At 47.2% G+C, this 16,551-nt stretch overlaps 1 protein-coding gene across 12 annotated transcripts; it reads left to right on the forward strand.

The window, feature by feature from the left end:
• Nucleotides 1-9,459: 9,459 nt before the first annotated feature.
• LOC133893448 (phosphatidylinositol/phosphatidylcholine transfer protein SFH11-like) lies at nucleotides 9,460-14,901 on the forward strand. 12 transcript variants are annotated; one of them, XM_062334468.1, is made up of 13 exons: nucleotides 9,460-9,843; nucleotides 11,018-11,246; nucleotides 11,424-11,523; nucleotides 11,710-11,976; nucleotides 12,224-12,301; nucleotides 12,392-12,493; nucleotides 12,570-12,619; nucleotides 12,689-12,797; nucleotides 12,898-12,975; nucleotides 14,031-14,105; nucleotides 14,285-14,386; nucleotides 14,469-14,539; nucleotides 14,638-14,901. In XM_062334468.1, the coding sequence occupies exons 2-13, from the start codon at nucleotides 11,068-11,070 to the stop codon at nucleotides 14,750-14,752; spliced, it is 1,326 nt and encodes a 441-aa protein (XP_062190452.1). In that variant the 5' UTR covers nucleotides 9,460-9,843; nucleotides 11,018-11,067; the 3' UTR covers nucleotides 14,753-14,901. The 12 variants fall into 12 exon arrangements, 6 of the variants coding, with proteins under 6 accessions (XP_062190452.1, XP_062190453.1, XP_062190455.1 ...); XM_062334466.1 differs by lacking the exon at nucleotides 9,460-9,843 and adding an exon at nucleotides 9,897-10,212; XM_062334467.1 differs by lacking the exons at nucleotides 9,460-9,843; nucleotides 14,031-14,105 and adding an exon at nucleotides 9,902-10,212.
• Nucleotides 14,902-16,551: the final 1,650 nt, after the last annotated feature.

The raw sequence follows: 16,551 nt of genomic DNA on the forward strand, positions 1-16,551 counted from the left end.
TGAAGGCTTTGGGAAGCGGGACCCCGGAGGGCCGGGGCTTCGGGAGGTAGAAGCTTCGGAGGACTGAGGCTTCGGGAGGTCATGTTTTGGAAGGCTTCGGGAGGTCATGTTTTGGAAGGCTTCGGGAGGTCATGTTTTGGAAGGCTTCGAGAGGTCGAGCCAGCAGAGCCAAGGGAAGGCTTCGTATGTGCGAAGGGGTATCATGAAAGGATCTGATGATATCGGAGATCGAGCTTTTAACAGAGGGTTCGGAGATCAAGGCTCCGGAGGGACCTGGATGGTGATCTTCAACCGTTATCCTTAGGCTGGTTTATTTTCCCCCCAAAAGTACCCCCTCATTCTCGGGCTCCGATGTTTCGGAGGGGGGAGAGGATATAGAGAAAAAATCAACCCCAACCTAGTATAGTACCAAAGATGCCTGATGGCGATTCTCTATCCTTTGAAGTCGCTAGAGTAGAGATTTTGTATGGGTTTGGAGAATCCCACATGTTCACCTGGCGGGACAAGACGTGCCACTGCCGCGTTCTGACTGGATAATGCGAGGGGTCATTAGGGTCTTGTGCCCGCGATCCTGTCATGCGCCAAAAGGGGTTTGGGTTATTCATGTGACGGGACATCCGCACGACAAAACGAGGCATTCATCATGGAGTGTTGCCACATGTTGGAGGGAAACCGGATATGGCCGCGGCCCCCTCCCTAGGTGTTTAATGGGAGGACACGACGACGTTCGTCCTGCTTCATCTTCTAGACCAACGTGGCTGCGTGGCTCGGGTATAAAGCCGGGGTTACCCGGTTGGAGTCTCCACAACCCCATGAGCAAGTAGTTAACCTTGAATTGAGTATGGCATCGTCTTCCTCCTCATCCTCCTCGGAGACATCGATGATCTCGATGACTCCTTCAGGAGCTGGGCTGTTTCGGTCATCGGTAGAGGCGCCAGAGGCAAAACTGCTTCCACCTCTGCAGGGGAGGTGGTTGTCCACCACTCCGACCCGACCTTTGGCCAAGGAGGGCATGCCTGTCGAGATCATTGATATCTCCGATGACAACACGGAGATCGACTGGGATCTCCTGCGAAGGGAGAGTGAGCTGGTGTCTGTGGGCCTAGCAGCGAAGCAGGAGGAGGCCGGGAAGGCGAGGGAGAAGGCCTCACCGATGACCTCCTCGGACTCCTCACTGTCCTCCAACAATTCAGGAACCGGCTACTGTATCGGCTTCCGCAACGGCAGGCCGCAGATGAGGCACATACGCCGTCTCATGCGTGGCCCCTGCCAGGACCCGTAGGAGGTGAAGGCGGTCATCGGGATGACGTACTTGGTGACGCCGTGATATATCCATGTCACAGCTGAACTTAGTCACCTTGTACTCTTTCTCGCCTTGTTTTGCTCCGTAGGGATCTATCTTCTTCGTGGCAATTTCTGTACGGTTGTTTTAGTTTGTATCCTCTGGATGTACTAGTTGTTTAATAATATAACGTGGATCTTCGGGAACGGTCGTGTCTCCTTCCGTATCGGAATATGAGAGGACCTTTCGAACGGGTGGCCTCATGCGTGCGTGCTTTCATGCCTCCAAACCATACTTCTTCGTCCCTTTCGAAGGCGATGGCTAGTTTTTCTAACGACCGATGGATACGTAGGGTAACTAAGGAGAACTAGGTGGAGTAGTGGCGACCTCATCGTCCCTGGTTACGTAGGGCCTCCTTCCTAATTTGTTCCAGATTTCCGACTCAGCGAAGTCCCTCTAGAACCTTTGGAGATGAACTCCGGAGGTGGTCCTTGACCCTTTGGGTTCTTTAGCGACTGTCTGAGTTGACGGCGATGATGTGTCGGAGGTGCAGCCAAAGGTTAGGCGAGAGAGGTGGTCCGCGACCCTCCCCGATCCTTAGTCGTTGCCCGGTTCTGGAGGTATTCCGTCTGGAGCCTGGCGACGGCGCGTCAGAGGCAACGCCGAAGGCCAGGCGGAAGTGGAGGTCCGCGACCCCTTTGGCCTTTAGCCGTTGCCCGGCTCTGGAGGTATTCCGTCCGGAGCCTGGCGACGGCGCATCGGAGGTGAAGCCGAAGGCCAAGCGGAAGAGGCAGTCCGTGACCCCTTCGGCCCTTAGCCGCTGCCCGGCTCCGAAGATATTCCGTCTGGAGCCTGGCGATGGCGCGTCGAAGGCAAAGCCGAGGGCCAGGCGAAGGAGGCGGTCTGCGACCCCCTCGGCCCTTAGCCGCTGTTCGGCTCCGAAGGTATTCCATCCGGAGCCTGGCGACAGCGCATCGGAGGCAAGGCCGAAGGCCAGGTGGAAGAGGCGGTCCGCGACACCCTCGTCCCATAGCCACTGCCCGGCTCTAGAGATATTCCATCCAGAGCCTGGCGACGACGCGTCGGAGGTGAGGCCTTAGGCCAGGCGGAAGAGGCGGTCTGCGATCCCCTCGGCCCCTAGCCACTGCCCGGCTCTGCGGTCTCTGCAATGGATAGTCGGGGGTTCCACTATATTTCCCGTGCCATGAGGTGCGGGCTTTTATTAAATGTTAGTATAACCCTTATAAAATAACATGTAAAAGGTGTTTTCAAAGGAGATGGTAGGGTCATGTTGTTACCTTTTACCATACGTGTTTGAGTCATGTGATCATACCTTCCCCTGTAGGGAGGGGGATCTTTATACCTCTTTTGATTTGTGTGCGGTGCTCTTTGGAGACCAGCGGGTTTCGTACCCCTTCAGCACGGAGGCATTAGCCTTCAAGATGTCGGGGTACCCTTCCTATTAGGTCTTTTCAGAATCACCCGATGGAGTTTTCGAAGAAACATCTCCATCGCGGGGGTTTTCAGAAGTCTCTCTGTGGTGCGGAGGTTTTGTAAGGCTCTCCGTTGTTCGGAGATTTGGAAAAGCTCTCCATTTTTACAAAGGTTTTTGGTAGAGTTCACCATTTTTACCGGAGGTTTGGTAAAGCTCTCCGTTTTTATCAGAGGTTTTGGTAAAGTTCTCCATTTTTACCGGAGATTTGGCAAAGCTCTCCATTTTTACCGGAGGTTTTGGTAAAGTTCTCCGTTTTTACCGAAGGTTTTGGTAAAGTTCTCCGTTTTTACCAGAGGTTTTGTTAAAGCTCTTCGTTCTTACCGGAGGGTTTTGTAAGGTTTTCCGTTTTAATCAAAGGTTTGGTAAAGCTCTCCGTTTTTACCGGAGGTTTTGGTAAAAAGTTCTCCGTTTTTACCAAAGGTTTTGGTAAAGCTCTCCGTTTTTACTGGAGGGTTTTGTAAGGTTTTCTGTTTTTGTCGAAGGTTTTGGTAAGACTCTCTGTTTTTGTCGGAGGTTTTGGTAAGGCTCTCCGTTTTTGTCGGAGGTTTTAGTAAGACTCTCCATTTTTGCCTGAGATTTTGTAAGACTCTTCGTTTTTTGCCGGAGGTTTTGGTAAGACTCCGTTTTTGTGAGAGGTTTGGTAAAGCTCCTTGGTATGTATTAATGCCGAAGATCCTACACACTATCGGAGCTATGCAATACCTTCCAAGAAACCTAGGAAGTCTTGCCTTCCAGGTGACCTAGTCATGCTACGCCCGTAGTGTTTAGGCTTGTCGTGCTCCCAAGGAAACGCCCGGGGTGCACCGCAACACTATCCACCAAGGATGCGCCCCGGCGCGTGGCATTTATATGACCGAAGCTATGCAATGCCTTCCAGGGCACTCTGGGCATAATCTGCCTTGCAGGTGACCTAGGCATAAGTGGCGCCCGCGGTATATAAGCATGTCGTGCAAAGAGGATTCCTTGCGATAGCATTCCTCAGAGCAACGCATCCTCACATCAGGGCAATCCCCTGATATGCGGTGTCCACACAATATCGAGGCTACACAATACCTTCTGGAAAACCTAGGTAGTCTTGCCCCCCAGGTGACCTAGGCATGCTACGCCCACGGTGTGTGGGCTCCACTTCCTACCAGGGCAAAGCCTACCCTCCGGGAAACCTTTTCAGGTGACCTTGGGTTTAGGCAAGCGATGCTTACTGGTGCGTGGACTTATCACGCCTCCGGAGAAATCCCCCGGGGGCGACGCAACTACATTACCAAGGAAGTCCCTTGATAATCGGCATCTACTATTGAGGCTACACAATACCTTCCAGGAAACCTAGGCAATCTTGCCTTCCAAGTGACCTAGGCATGCTACGCCCGCGATGTGTAGGCATGTCATGTGACGAGGATTCCTTGTGACAGTATTCCTCGGAGCACCGCAACTCCACCACCGAGGACATCCCCCGGGGCATGGCTTCGACACCCGAGGCTATGCGAATGCCTTCCAGGGCACCCTAGGCATAATCTGCCTTGCAGGTGACTTAGGCATAAGCGGTGTCCGCGGTGTGTGGGCCTCACTATTTATCGAGACTACGCAATGCCTTCTAGGAAATCTAAGCAGTCTTGCCTTCCAGTTGACCTAGGCATGCTACGTCTGTGGTACATGGGCTTGTCACGCCACCCGAAGTTGTCCTACGGGTGGTACCGCAACACGGTCTATCAAGGAAATCCCTTGATACGTGGCAACTACGCTTCCGAGGCCACACAATGCCTTCCAGGAAACCTGGGCAGACCCGCCCCCATGCGACCTAGGCACGATGCGTCTACGGGAGTGTAGGGATTTAGATGGTTATAATAGCTAAGTTTTGTAGTCTACTATTGGCAATAAGAAGCTATTTGTAGTATAAAATATAGCTATGTGATATAACTGTTCATCCTAAGTGAGAATGTAACTTAAGTTCTACTGCTTCTACCCAGTGGCTATCTATTGAAAAAAGACTCCTAGCAGTAAGGTTGGGGCCTCCAACAGACTCTAACCTTGCCATATGAAAGATGGATCACTAGGTAAACTATTTGGTAGTTAATAGTGGGCGTACCTTTGTAGGAATAAGGCCTCTATTGTGAGGCTTGGTGACCTCGAAGCCTGTGGCTAGGCTGGGAGAGCGGTGCTTGACCTCCTTAGCCTTTAGCTATTGTCCAGCCCTGGAGATAATCCGTTCGGAACCTGGCGACGGCATGTTGGAGGCGTAGTGAAGGCTAGTCGGGAGAGGCGGTCCTTGGCCACTGCCCGGCTCCAGAGATATTCTGTCCGGAGCCTAGCGATGGCATGTCCCTGACTCAGTTCTCGTTGCTAGATGTGGTACCGTTGGTAGCAGGGTCGCTAGTGACGGTGCAGGGTTGAGGGGCCGGGGATTCGCCTCAGAGTTTGCCCCAGGCCTCCGAACCCTGTGTCGTCCTTCGCCTGCTCCTTCTTCGGTCAGGTATTCTGCTTTCCTTCCGAGGTATTCCTCCTGGAAGGTCATGAGGGTGCGGCAGCCGTCGGTGTTGTGGCCGTGCCCTGGTCCGTGCAGATGCACATTTGTGCCTCCAGGGGTGCCGGAGCTTGGAGTTGTTGTCAAGGTTGCTGCTGAAGGCAGTGTGTCCCGGAGCCTGTGGTTTCCCCTAGGGCTATATCCCCTTTGGGAGACCATCGAGGCTGCCCGGTGAACCGGCTTTTGGAGCCGAAGTGGTTCTGACTATGCCTCACCGGATGAGGTGGGCTTAGGGTTCCCCGCACGCAGTTGGCGTTGTGAGGGCGGCGTCAGAGGCGCTGGTGGGGTCCGCGCACCCCGAAGCCCTCCGTCTCCTTGGAACCCTCTTTTTCCTGAGGGGCCCAAGGAGGGCGCTGGGTGGACAGACTTTCTGAAGATGTTGGCTCGCTCGGAGTATCCCAGGTGTGGTCGAAGGGGACACCTGGGGACCAAGCCCAGGTAGAAGCACTCCAGGGTTGGACCGCCCACAACCATTAGAAGGCGGCCTGCTTGGCTGTGGCTTCGGCCGCGTCCTCTCCTGAGGCGGTGAGGTCTTCGTCGTGCAGAGGCTGGAAGGCCTCCGCACCGTCTGGAGTTTCTGTACCAACCCAGGGTTCTGAGTTGGCCAAGGTCGGAGGAACGCCGTCCCATATGGCAGCAGGGCTGGAGCATGCATGCGGTGCGTATGGTTGAGGCAGTCATGCATATGGTTGCATGCTTGCAACGGTGGGTATGGCGGTTTTAGCTAATCCTTTGGTGGTTTTCCTAGTGGATTCGTACCTCTCTTAGCACTTCTGTGTTCGAGTCCCCACGAACGGCACGTTGTTGGAGCAAGAGCTCGTCTTGCCCCAGCAAGTATGGCGAGAGTTTCTTCTAAGGAGGAGACTCAAGCTTGGAGATGAAGTTTGAGAGGAAGGAACACTACGAATATATTGATGATAAAAAAATGTATCACTCTGTGAGAAGTATCACAGCGTTCACTGTCTTGCGTATTCTTTCCCTTGTGCCCCCCGGTACCCAGAGGACCATGGCCTTCTATTTATAAGGCCATGCGTAGCTTGGTGTACAAGTTATCATAATGTACAAATATCCGGGATCTGACCAAATTACTGGGCCTTATCCCGGATAACTACCTTCTATCCTATCGGGGAGATAAATATTCACCGTGGTAATTATCGTGGTGCCTACCCCCTAAAGGGGGCAAGCCGGTCGCCAATTGCACCGGGGTGTCAGAGTGGCGTCCATTAGCCTAGGCCTTTAATACCAGTCACTTCCTTGCAGGAAAAGCACGACCCGTGGGCTTCCCTCTAAGCACATCGGACTCCAGTGAGCCCCAACCTCAAACCTTAACCTCTAATCCCAAACCCTAACCTCGCTGAAGTAGAAGAAGAAGCTGCAGAGCATGAACCTCGGATAAATTGGGTGGCAACGAAATCAAGTATGGAGGGCTTTAAAACACTCCATTAAATTATAACTTTTCCGTAACATGCCATTTGGATGCAGTGGGGGAATGGGTTGGGGAAATAAAGTGGGATATAGGCCCTGTTTGTTTCAACTAATTACTGGCTTCTGCTTCTCATAAATCAAAAGCTAAAAAAAAATAGGCTGGTTTGTTGTTGGCTTTTGAAAAGCTGAAAAGTTAGTTTCTGATGAAATGAACTAAAAGCTGATAAGCTGACTGAGAGTGACTTTTCTGACTTTTGGTGTGCTGAGAACCTAAAAATTTCTCATAAAACCCAACAACCAAAAGGCAAAAGCCATAAGCAGCTTTTAGCAAAAGCTGCTTTTCAACAAAAACTCATAAGTTTCAGTTGTGCCAAACATGGCCATACCTGGGTGGGTTATGGATCGAGATGTTGGCTTTTTATCCATTCCCCTGTTTGGATTCGTCAGGTTATGGACATGGATCGGTAGTTTAAAAGAAGAAAATGCCCTTGTGACTTCTTTGATCGATAGGCACAAAACTCATCGTCATCCACAACCCACAGTCGAAGACGAATAGACGAGGGCCTTGGGCAACTTTGTAGTGTGTGCGGAGGCGATTACAAGATGCGAGAGCGAACGGGCTAGGGGAACAATAGGGATGGTAGCTACACTTGTGTGTCTGGGTCTCCGCGGTTCTGTGCTCAGCGAGTGAGAGTTTGGGTGCTAAATCCCGCCCATGGCTCTAGCGAGTTGGGTATCCGAACTCAAGTAGGTTGGGCGTGGGTTTTTTACTTTTGCCTATGGGTGCCCACGGGGCACCCAAATTCCTCTGCAAAAGTGTGAATCGTAGCCCAGCTAGCCAATCTAGCCCAACACATCGCACTCGTCCACCAGCCGCCGTCAGAACCCTAAATCCCTAGTCCATCCGCCATTCTTCCTTGGTCATTCCCAGAGCTCAGAACTGAGAGTGCACTTCTCGACCTCTCCCATTCACTAGCTTGTCGCGTCGCCGCTTTGGCCTCATTGTCCACGCCGCCCCTTTCAGCCTCATTGTTGGCCATCCGCCATGCTTGACCTCTCCCATTTGCCGGCTCACCACACCACCACCACTTCAGACTCGCCGTCCATGCCGCCCCTTCTAGCCTCATCATCGGCCATCGGCCATCCGCCGAGGTCTCGGTGCTCTCCACCAAGGTCGCCGTCTATGCCACCCCTTCCGTCCTCATCGTTGGCCATCCATTCGAGCTCTCGGTGCTCTACGTTGAGGTCGCCGGATGCCGGTCGTGCTCAACATCTTCTCCAGCCTCGGCCCCCTCTACGAGCACGCCAACAACAGGTGCTGGGCTCTCTGCTTCTGTGTTCTGTCAGTATTGAGTTGGAGTCAAAGTGGCGTAATAGCAAGTCGTTAAGAACTAGGCCACATCTAGCAACAGGTTACGTACTTTGTAAATGACTGAAATGTTCTTTCAGAAACAGATAAACTTACTAGTTTATCTTTTGTGTTCTTCTAGAGAATATAAACTTCTATGTTCTTTCAGAAACAGATAAACTATGACTGAAATGTTCTTCCAGAGGTATAAGCCCCAATTCATTTTTGCTAGCACATTGATATATTGTTAGTGTCAGGATTATGTGTTTAGTATACTGAGAACATCTTAATAGTTAATATTTGAACAAAGGTTTCTGCAGGAAATCTGTTAAGCTGTACAGTATCTTCTATTCTTCTGATATCATAGTTGCATCTCCTTTAGCGCTTAAACATGTAAGTCTTTAAACTTCTATCTATCGTTCCTGTTGTTTCTGAGCTCCTCGGTTTTTTTTTTAACCTATTCTGTTGTTTCTAACCTGAAGTCCCAAACAATTTGAGGTATTATATTGTTTCTATAGTAAGACCAAATAATTTGAGATACTGTCCCAAACAATTTGTAAGAACAGGTTAAAGATATGGTGTATATTTTAACCTGATTAGTTATTCGAGTATGAGTTGAGTTTTTAATTTATGTTTCATGGCGGGCATGTTTTGGCTGAACAATAATGACGTATTTGGTTGTCCGCATCAGAAGCATCATGGTTCTACCGGTGCATATATTTTCGTGAAGAATGTTGTTCGTATATATTGTTCCTTCCTCATTGGGCGTGGTGACCAACGACCGCTGTGAGAACGAGTGAAAGCAAGGATGGTGGATGGATTGATTATAGGGAAGAGTAGACGTTAGACTAGAGACGGTTAAATAGGTCGTGTCTATTAGGTCGATTCGAGGCTCGATATTGTAGGCACGGCACGAGGCTATGGATTGTATCCGGACCGAGTGTGTGGTACGACAGGCCAGCACGGACGGGTACGACTCAGCCCGGCTCGTCTAGACCCGACTATTTTGTATTTTCTATCTATATTTTTAATTTTGTAGCTATTTTTTAATCTATTTTTTATATTTTATCTATTTTCTATATATTTTTTAAATTTTGTAGCTATTTTTTATTTTTATTTTTCAGGCCGTCCGTAGTATTGTTTTCGTCGTTTCCACCGAGTCAGTCGTGACATCGGATCATAATGTGTTCCGACCGACCCGTCGTGATACGATATATGACGGGTCCATACATAAACCGAGAACGTCACATGTAGTCCAACCCGACACGATCCATGACACTCGTCTGACCTTTCAGACCGTGCCTACCTGGGCTTTGACTAGCCAGATCCGTACCGAATGGGTCCGACTGCCTATTTAGCCATCAACGCAGCCGGTACGCCTCCAAATCAGCAGCAGCTTGACTTTGCTTCCGAGTGGCGCTGACGCATCGATCCTTCCTTTCTCGCCTCCCCACCGCCCCTCCCCCCTTTTTCCCAGCTGCGACTCCTGCAGGGAGGCTGGCGAGCCGGGCTCACGTGACGGCCTGTCGCTGAGGTCTGAGGAGGAAGAAGAATGCCGCCGCCTCAGGTTCCCTCGCCCTCAGCGTGCCCGTGGGGAGACGGCAGAGATTCGGCCCCCCTTATCGCCGCACGCCGAAGCAACCTCCCCCCGCGCCGCACGCCCGCCACGTCGCCCAAGGCATCCATTTTTATAACCTCCCAACCCAAGACGGAGGGCGGCTAGTTTATACGTGAAGAATATTTTGCCGTAATCCGAGCGCTGCCGATTTCACCCGCTGGTAAGGTCCTGCTCCTGTGCTCCTGGGCCGCTCTCGCTTCTTCTGATTCCTGTTCCTCCTATGTTCTTGCTCTGTTCTTGCTGCCCAAATCACCTGGGAGCAGAGCGTCCCAGCCTCCCAGGCGCTGCTGCTCTTTGGTTCTTGAAATCGCATTATGGCAAAGAAGCCTTGTGGCCTTGTGGATTGATATACGATAGAGTTTACGTCGAAGGATTTGTGCATGCTTCTTAGGACGAAGGATGTTCTTTTTTTTTCTTTTTTCTTTTTTTTGCTACTACATTTTGTATTTGTTGCATTGCAGTGGCGCCTTAACTGTAGCAGTAAGGATGTGCCTCAGCAAGACCTTGCAGAAGTTGAATTGTGTAAAAAGTTCGTCACCTAAGCTTTTCTTGTTTCTGTGTGTGGGGCAGAGGAAAATTAAACAAATCTGAAGCATCATCTTAAGAAAAGAAAATGAGAGGCACAATTTGCTATCTTTTTTTTGTCGCCGTTGTTATTTCGAGATGCATTTTTTGCTACTCAGAACTATGTTAATTATATTGGTATTTCTCTATTGGTTGTTCTGCTATAGTGGATTGTTGTGGTATCGGCCTTCTTTTTAGCAATAGATTACAGGCCCTTACTGGTCTAATAAATCATTGCAATGACAACTGTAGGTTTACTACTTCCTCCTCCATGTAGGAACCTAAAACATTTTTTGTGGATAAAAAAAGTAGAACAACTATTTTGACTATTATTCTAGTTCAATAGGCCAATAGCTATACAATATAGTCAACCGGATACCTTCTTTTCTTGATGTATATTTCTATCATTAATGCCAGAAATTTGTGGCACCAGTATTGGGCTATATAGGATAAATGGTCTGAAATAGGGATGTTTTCCTTAACTTTCAAATATTATGTTTGAAATATAAGTTGGCGCAATTACCATAATTACTGCATAATTTTTATAAGGGTTTCCATAGTTGACTCCTGCAACCCTATCCTTTTTCTTTATTCTGTACGAGATTTTCAACCTAACTATGTGTACATGGTTAAATGAAATCAGAGAAACTGTGGCAAAAATGCGTGAACTCTAGAACTGCTGCTGGCCATGAGATTAATCTGGTCCATTCCTTTGCTGAGGGCTTCGATATTATCATGTGAAAACTAATTTATTGAGTTTCCATTTGAAGCTTATTGGCACCTCCTTCAAGTACGGAGCAAAAGCACCTCCAGATCAAAGATGAGCTTCAGATCTGTTGAGCAGTTACTTAGGAGGAACAGCAAGACCAAAGTTTCTCGCAATATTGTTAATGGCATCCATAACCAGAAGGAAGAGCAGTGTGTGCAATCCTTGAGGGAGTTAGTTCTTGCAAGCAACCAGCTCCCGGAGAAGTTTGACGATTATCATGTCCTTCTACGGTATGCCCATTTTGTTTATTGTCTGGAGGATATGCCATTTGTAGTTATTAGAATGGAGTGATCTATCCAAATAACTGGGTACGAGGTATTTTACATGTCAATAGTCGTAGGATGCCAGTTTTCTTTTGATTTTGCACTGAGGATGGTATTGACTTGATTGCTCTCTTCATCATGCAGCTTTCTGAGAATGAGAGGCTTCAACATCTTAAAGGCAAAAGAGATGTTCTTAAATATGTTAAAATGGCGTGAAGATTGTTCTGTTGATACCATTGCAAATGTATGCGGTGGTTATTGTGTGTAATATTCTTTTATGTCTGGTTTGTTAAAAGAATCTATGCTTACAGTTGTCTTGGAAATTTGCTGTATCCTTCCTTTTAGCCTAGAAAATTTAAATCATGGAATGCAACAATAATATGTAGTCTGATTGAAATATCAAGAGTAAATGGTTGTTTATATGCTACAGGATTTTAAATTTGAGGAGTATGATGCTGTGAAAAGATGCTATCCTCATGGATTTCATGGAGTTGATAGATTTGGAAGGCCTCTATATATCGAACGGATTGGCTTGGTGGATCTCAGTAAGCTCATGCAAGTGACTAGTATTGATCGCTTTGTAAAATATCATATATCAGAACAAGAGAGAACTGTATCTGTGAGATATCCTGCTTGCTCAGTTGCAGCAAAGAAGCACATTGCCTCTACAACGGCCATATTGGATGTGAAAGGATTGGTGTGTAATAACTATATGAAGTACTTTCCTTTTTAATGCTTTATATTACTTCCATTTTTTTATAGAAGAAAATAGTAACCCAAATGTTTTCAACCATTCTTCATTCTCTAGAGAAACAGAAAAAGAAGTTTACAGGGAACTATCAGACATTTTATCTATTTGTTTTGAGTTCTCTTTCTGGCATATAATGAAGTTATTTGACAATGGGTACAAAATTGTATATTTTGACTTGGCTGCTGTTATTCAGGGGATGAACAACTTTTCAAAATCTGCAAGAGAGTTGTTCATAGAGATCCAAAAGATCGATAGCAATTACTATCCAGAGGTTTGTCTTGGTTATGTCTATGCCTTAACATCTAATGTGGTTGTTACACTAGCCACAATCTGCTCATACACATATTGCTTTCTGCCACAGACATTAAATCAACTTTACATAATAAATGCTGGATCTGGATTTAGAGCGCTGTGGAGAGTATTGAAAGCATTCATGGAGGCAAGAACTTTAGCAAAAATTCAGGTACTGCATCTTTTCGTATGCACTGGTTATTGTTTGTCAAAATAGAGAGAATGCTTACCTCTACGCTACTTTTAAGGTTCTGGGGAGCAATTACCTTAACACAGTATTAGAAACTGTTGACCCAAGGTAAAAGTGTATCAAGTCATATGCTACTTTTGCATATTTAGCGGCTTGAATGATTGCTCCTTTCTGCAGCAATTTACCAGACTTTTTAGGTGGAACATGCACTTGTTCTGCAACAGGAGGATGCTTGCTCCAAGATAAAGGACCGTGGACTGACCCGGAAATGGTTCGTGCTTCTAAGGTGAGGTATGATGTTTCTTTTAGAATTCATTTGAAGTTTGCTGAGGAAGCTAAAATAGTAAGAAAACTTTTGGTTGTTGGAGTCTATTTGTAATTTTTAGGAAGCATTTGGTGAAGGTCAGAAGTCTTCCAATGAACTGACTGCTACAGTTGCCTGTGAAAGCTTCACAGGTTGTCAGGTATTAACATATATATAATTCTTCTTGTTCTTTGCACTTTACTTCAACAGTTAAGCCTATACCAGCATCGGTCAGTAGGGTGGCTGTAGTATTGGTGCTTGATCATCAGCCATTGATATGGCAGTGCTAAGCTTTTTGAAGTATTACAGACTTGATACCATGTTAATCATGATTGTTTGGGTTTATAATCTCGATTGAGTATTCATTGTCCTAGTCTTGGTGGCCTCGTTGTCACATCTAGAGGTGGCCAAATGGGCCGGCCCAAGATCCACTACTGTAGGCACAACCTAGACATAGCACAGCCCGATGCTAATCGTGCCCGGCCAGCACGGCACGATCCGTAGGGCCATGCCTGGGCTGACACCTTTGCACGGTGGACCGCCAAGGCATGGCACGATCACACGTGGGCCAACACGGCACGGCCCACGGAACTGCCCCACACAGCACGACCCATTTGTGATTTTTTCCTTATTATTTCTAATTCGTTTTACATTTTTCTGTTTTTTTCTATTTTTCTATTTTTTCTTGATTTTGTTCATTCTTAATGGACTTCACGTGCTTAATGGGTTGTCTCAGCCCACTGGACCGATCATACCGTGGGCCGTGCCTAACATGTCATGCCTCGATCATGCCTAGGCCAAGCCGGATTGGGGCACCCATTTGGCTAGCACTAGTCACATCTATGAGCTTCCTTTCCTCTTTTACAATCTTTCTCATACCCTTGCTGACATCTCCACTAAGCTTTCCTTTTTTCTCTACCCCCCCCCCCCCCTTCGTCTTTCTGCTAGCTGGTTTTATTTTCTTGAGAGCGATAATTATCTACCCTTTTCATCCTTTTTATCCATGTTCTTCCTTTCCATCGCTAAGTGCCTTCTCTCCTGTTCTCTTGCACAAAGACTCAAAAATCCATCCCGAGCCTTCCCGAGGTTGGACTCGAGGGAAGGTAAGATCACCCGAAGGGCAAAGCAAGAAAGCAAGCCAAAGAAAGCTAGGAGGAATAGCCCTCATCTCCCTTGCAAAGGAACTATTATGGACTCTTGGTATTTTATTTTCAGGAGCCTTCTGCGGGACAAGTAGATTCCACTTCTTGTAGGAAAAGAACTCTTGGCATGTTGTTAAAGGATAACCAGGTCTCGGTTGTGTCATTTCCATTTGTGAATTTTTTTGTTTCTATCCCGTAGACTTTCACTTGATAAACAGTAAAAAAACATGTGTCACAGGGTTGGCTCTAAATAAAAGGTTCAACCAGATAGTCCAACTCCTTGTTATGCAAGCAAAATCGCATTAATATTGATTCTCTATGGGACAGGTCGGCACTCACACAAGTGAAAATAGTCGACAGAAACAAGTCAATGAACAGATTTCAGGGAAGATCCAAGAACTTGAAGAATGCGTTGCTCAAACTAAGGAGGTGAGCACAGGAATCCAATTCAAGAAATTGCAACCTAAACCATCTACATAGCAACTGAATAATAGTTTCTTTGTATGTTCAGACCCTGCAGACACTAATATGTAAGCAGCAAGAACTTGCAAGCCACATCGACCAGTTGAGGAAAATCCTTCAGTGAGAATGGCACACCACCTAGTTCATTTCTTTAGTTGCAGAGCATGCAGCCTCCGAAATCTATGTAGATAATCTCTGATGTTTTTTTCTCAATACAGGGGTGGTGTGAGTGCAGATAAGAAAGGTAACATACAAAACTTGGAAGTGAAAATGTCCTTCCCCAAAGGAGGAGAAAGGGGAAAAGGTGAAAAAGAAGTCATCATTGCATTTTAAAGAAGAAATCGGCAGTTTAGATTGTTTTCAGTGATGATTCTTTGACCCTTGTCAGCTGGTAGAACATTACATTGCGAATGCATAGTACACCGTGATGATTTCACAATGCTGTGTACTTGTCGCAGGAAGAGAAGAGCTGTATCATGTTATATGTTTCTCGTGTAATTTATTATCCATCCAAATTTCATGAGTAAAGTTCTCTCTTACTGAGACTCACTTCGATCAACGCAAAGATCTTCAAATCACTAAGCCACTTTGAGGCTTCATTTGGTATCATGGTGCCATTGAAAATTACTTCAATTTTAGCTTGTCATTCTTGTTTTAGCACCAGAATTAAGCCGAGGGGGATACTTCCCTAAAAAAAGCATGTCACATGGATCATCTAGACATATGTGTAAATGATTCTTGTACCTGTGCATTTGGAAAAACTCTCACAAAATTCATAAATATATTCCATCTATTATTTTTACTTGTGGTTCTAGACATCAATATGGTCTCTAATACACATATTCTTGAAGACATCTTTCGAGAATGGAGGGAGTATATCTACAAAAATTTGTGCAAAGATGTGTTTATATGTGCAGTATACAAAAACAAAAGGAGATAAAGCTTGTTTGCACAAAAGAAAAGTATCTCTTATTCTTTTTTAACAATGCACATATGACATATTTCTGTATTTTTGCATGTATAAATATTTTGGCACACTGTACATATATGAATATTTTAGGAATTTTTAAAGTGTGCAAGTGTAAAAGTAAAAACTGAATGTGTCTACAACTATGCATATAGTACCTCCAATCCTGTCAAATCTTTCTAGCTTTGACTATCAATAGCTGAAAAATCATATAGATTGACAGCATAAGATTGATGTAACTAGATTTATTATGAGAAATGTGTTAGAAATAGAATGATCTTAGCCTGGCAACTGCTATACAGTTGCTAGTTGTCCGTTCGAGAGGGATGTCTCCCAAACGGACATCTCTTGAACATGTATATATATCAATCATCAATGAATGAAAACAATGAGTTCAAATGATTGTGAATCTACTCTCTAATACGTTATCAGCACGCTTTCACCACTGAGTGATCAAGATCAAGAACAGAAACAAGGTGAGCAATGGCAAGAGTGAACTTATCTTCGATTGCCACCATTCTTCTTCGTGTCCTGCACGAGGAACGTCGTTGCCGCCTCTACTTCGGTCGTCGTTGCTGTGGTCCTCGCCTTGGTGGTGGCCAGCGTCGCCAAAACACTCCTCTGGATCGCGGCCACTGTAGCCGCCGCTCCCATGGACGTCGTCGTCATGGTCCGCGCCCGTCTCATCGTCCTCCGATTGACGAGCACCGCGCCGGCCCGAGCCACCCACCTCCGACCATGACCCCTCCTGATGCAGCCGATCTCACTCCTCCTGGCGCCCTCGGTTTTTGTCGGATCCACGGCCTTGCGCCATTCGAGTACACACCGATGCCCCACTCGGTTTCTCCGCCACGAACGGAGGTCGACTTCCACGTCGACGTCGAGCCGATGCTCCCTTCATCAACTCCAGCGTCAATGGCGCCTGGACCGAGCCGCCCTGGCCGCAACGCATCCACCGTGGTGTATTGCAGCAGTAGTGGCACACCCGCCCCGGATGGACTCCCGCCGGTGACATGTCACTTCACGCTCGCGCCCTTGGTTAACTCCCGAGGCACGATGGCGGCTCGCTGTGAGCTTCCCCCCTACTTCATTACCACGGCTCCAGAACATGTCGCCGAGGTTTCAAGAGATCCCTCTTCCACGCGCGGTGCCGGCCCCGGCGACA

Source organism: Phragmites australis, chromosome 15, assembly GCF_958298935.1.
Source record: "Phragmites australis chromosome 15, lpPhrAust1.1, whole genome shotgun sequence".
NCBI classification, from domain to species: domain Eukaryota; kingdom Viridiplantae; phylum Streptophyta; class Magnoliopsida; order Poales; family Poaceae; genus Phragmites; species Phragmites australis.

Coding starts and splice junctions, on each gene's coding strand:
- LOC133893448 (XM_062334466.1), top strand. CDS start 10,083: ATGTTCTTTTTTTTTCTTTTTTCTTTTTTTTGCTACTACATTTTGTAT. Junction 10,213..11,017: donor GAAGTTGAATTGTGTAAAAA/GTTCGTCACCTA, acceptor TTCCATTTGAAG/CTTATTGGCACCTCCTTCAA. Junction 12,494..12,569: donor GAACTTTAGCAAAAATTCAG/GTACTGCATCTT, acceptor GCTACTTTTAAG/GTTCTGGGGAGCAATTACCT.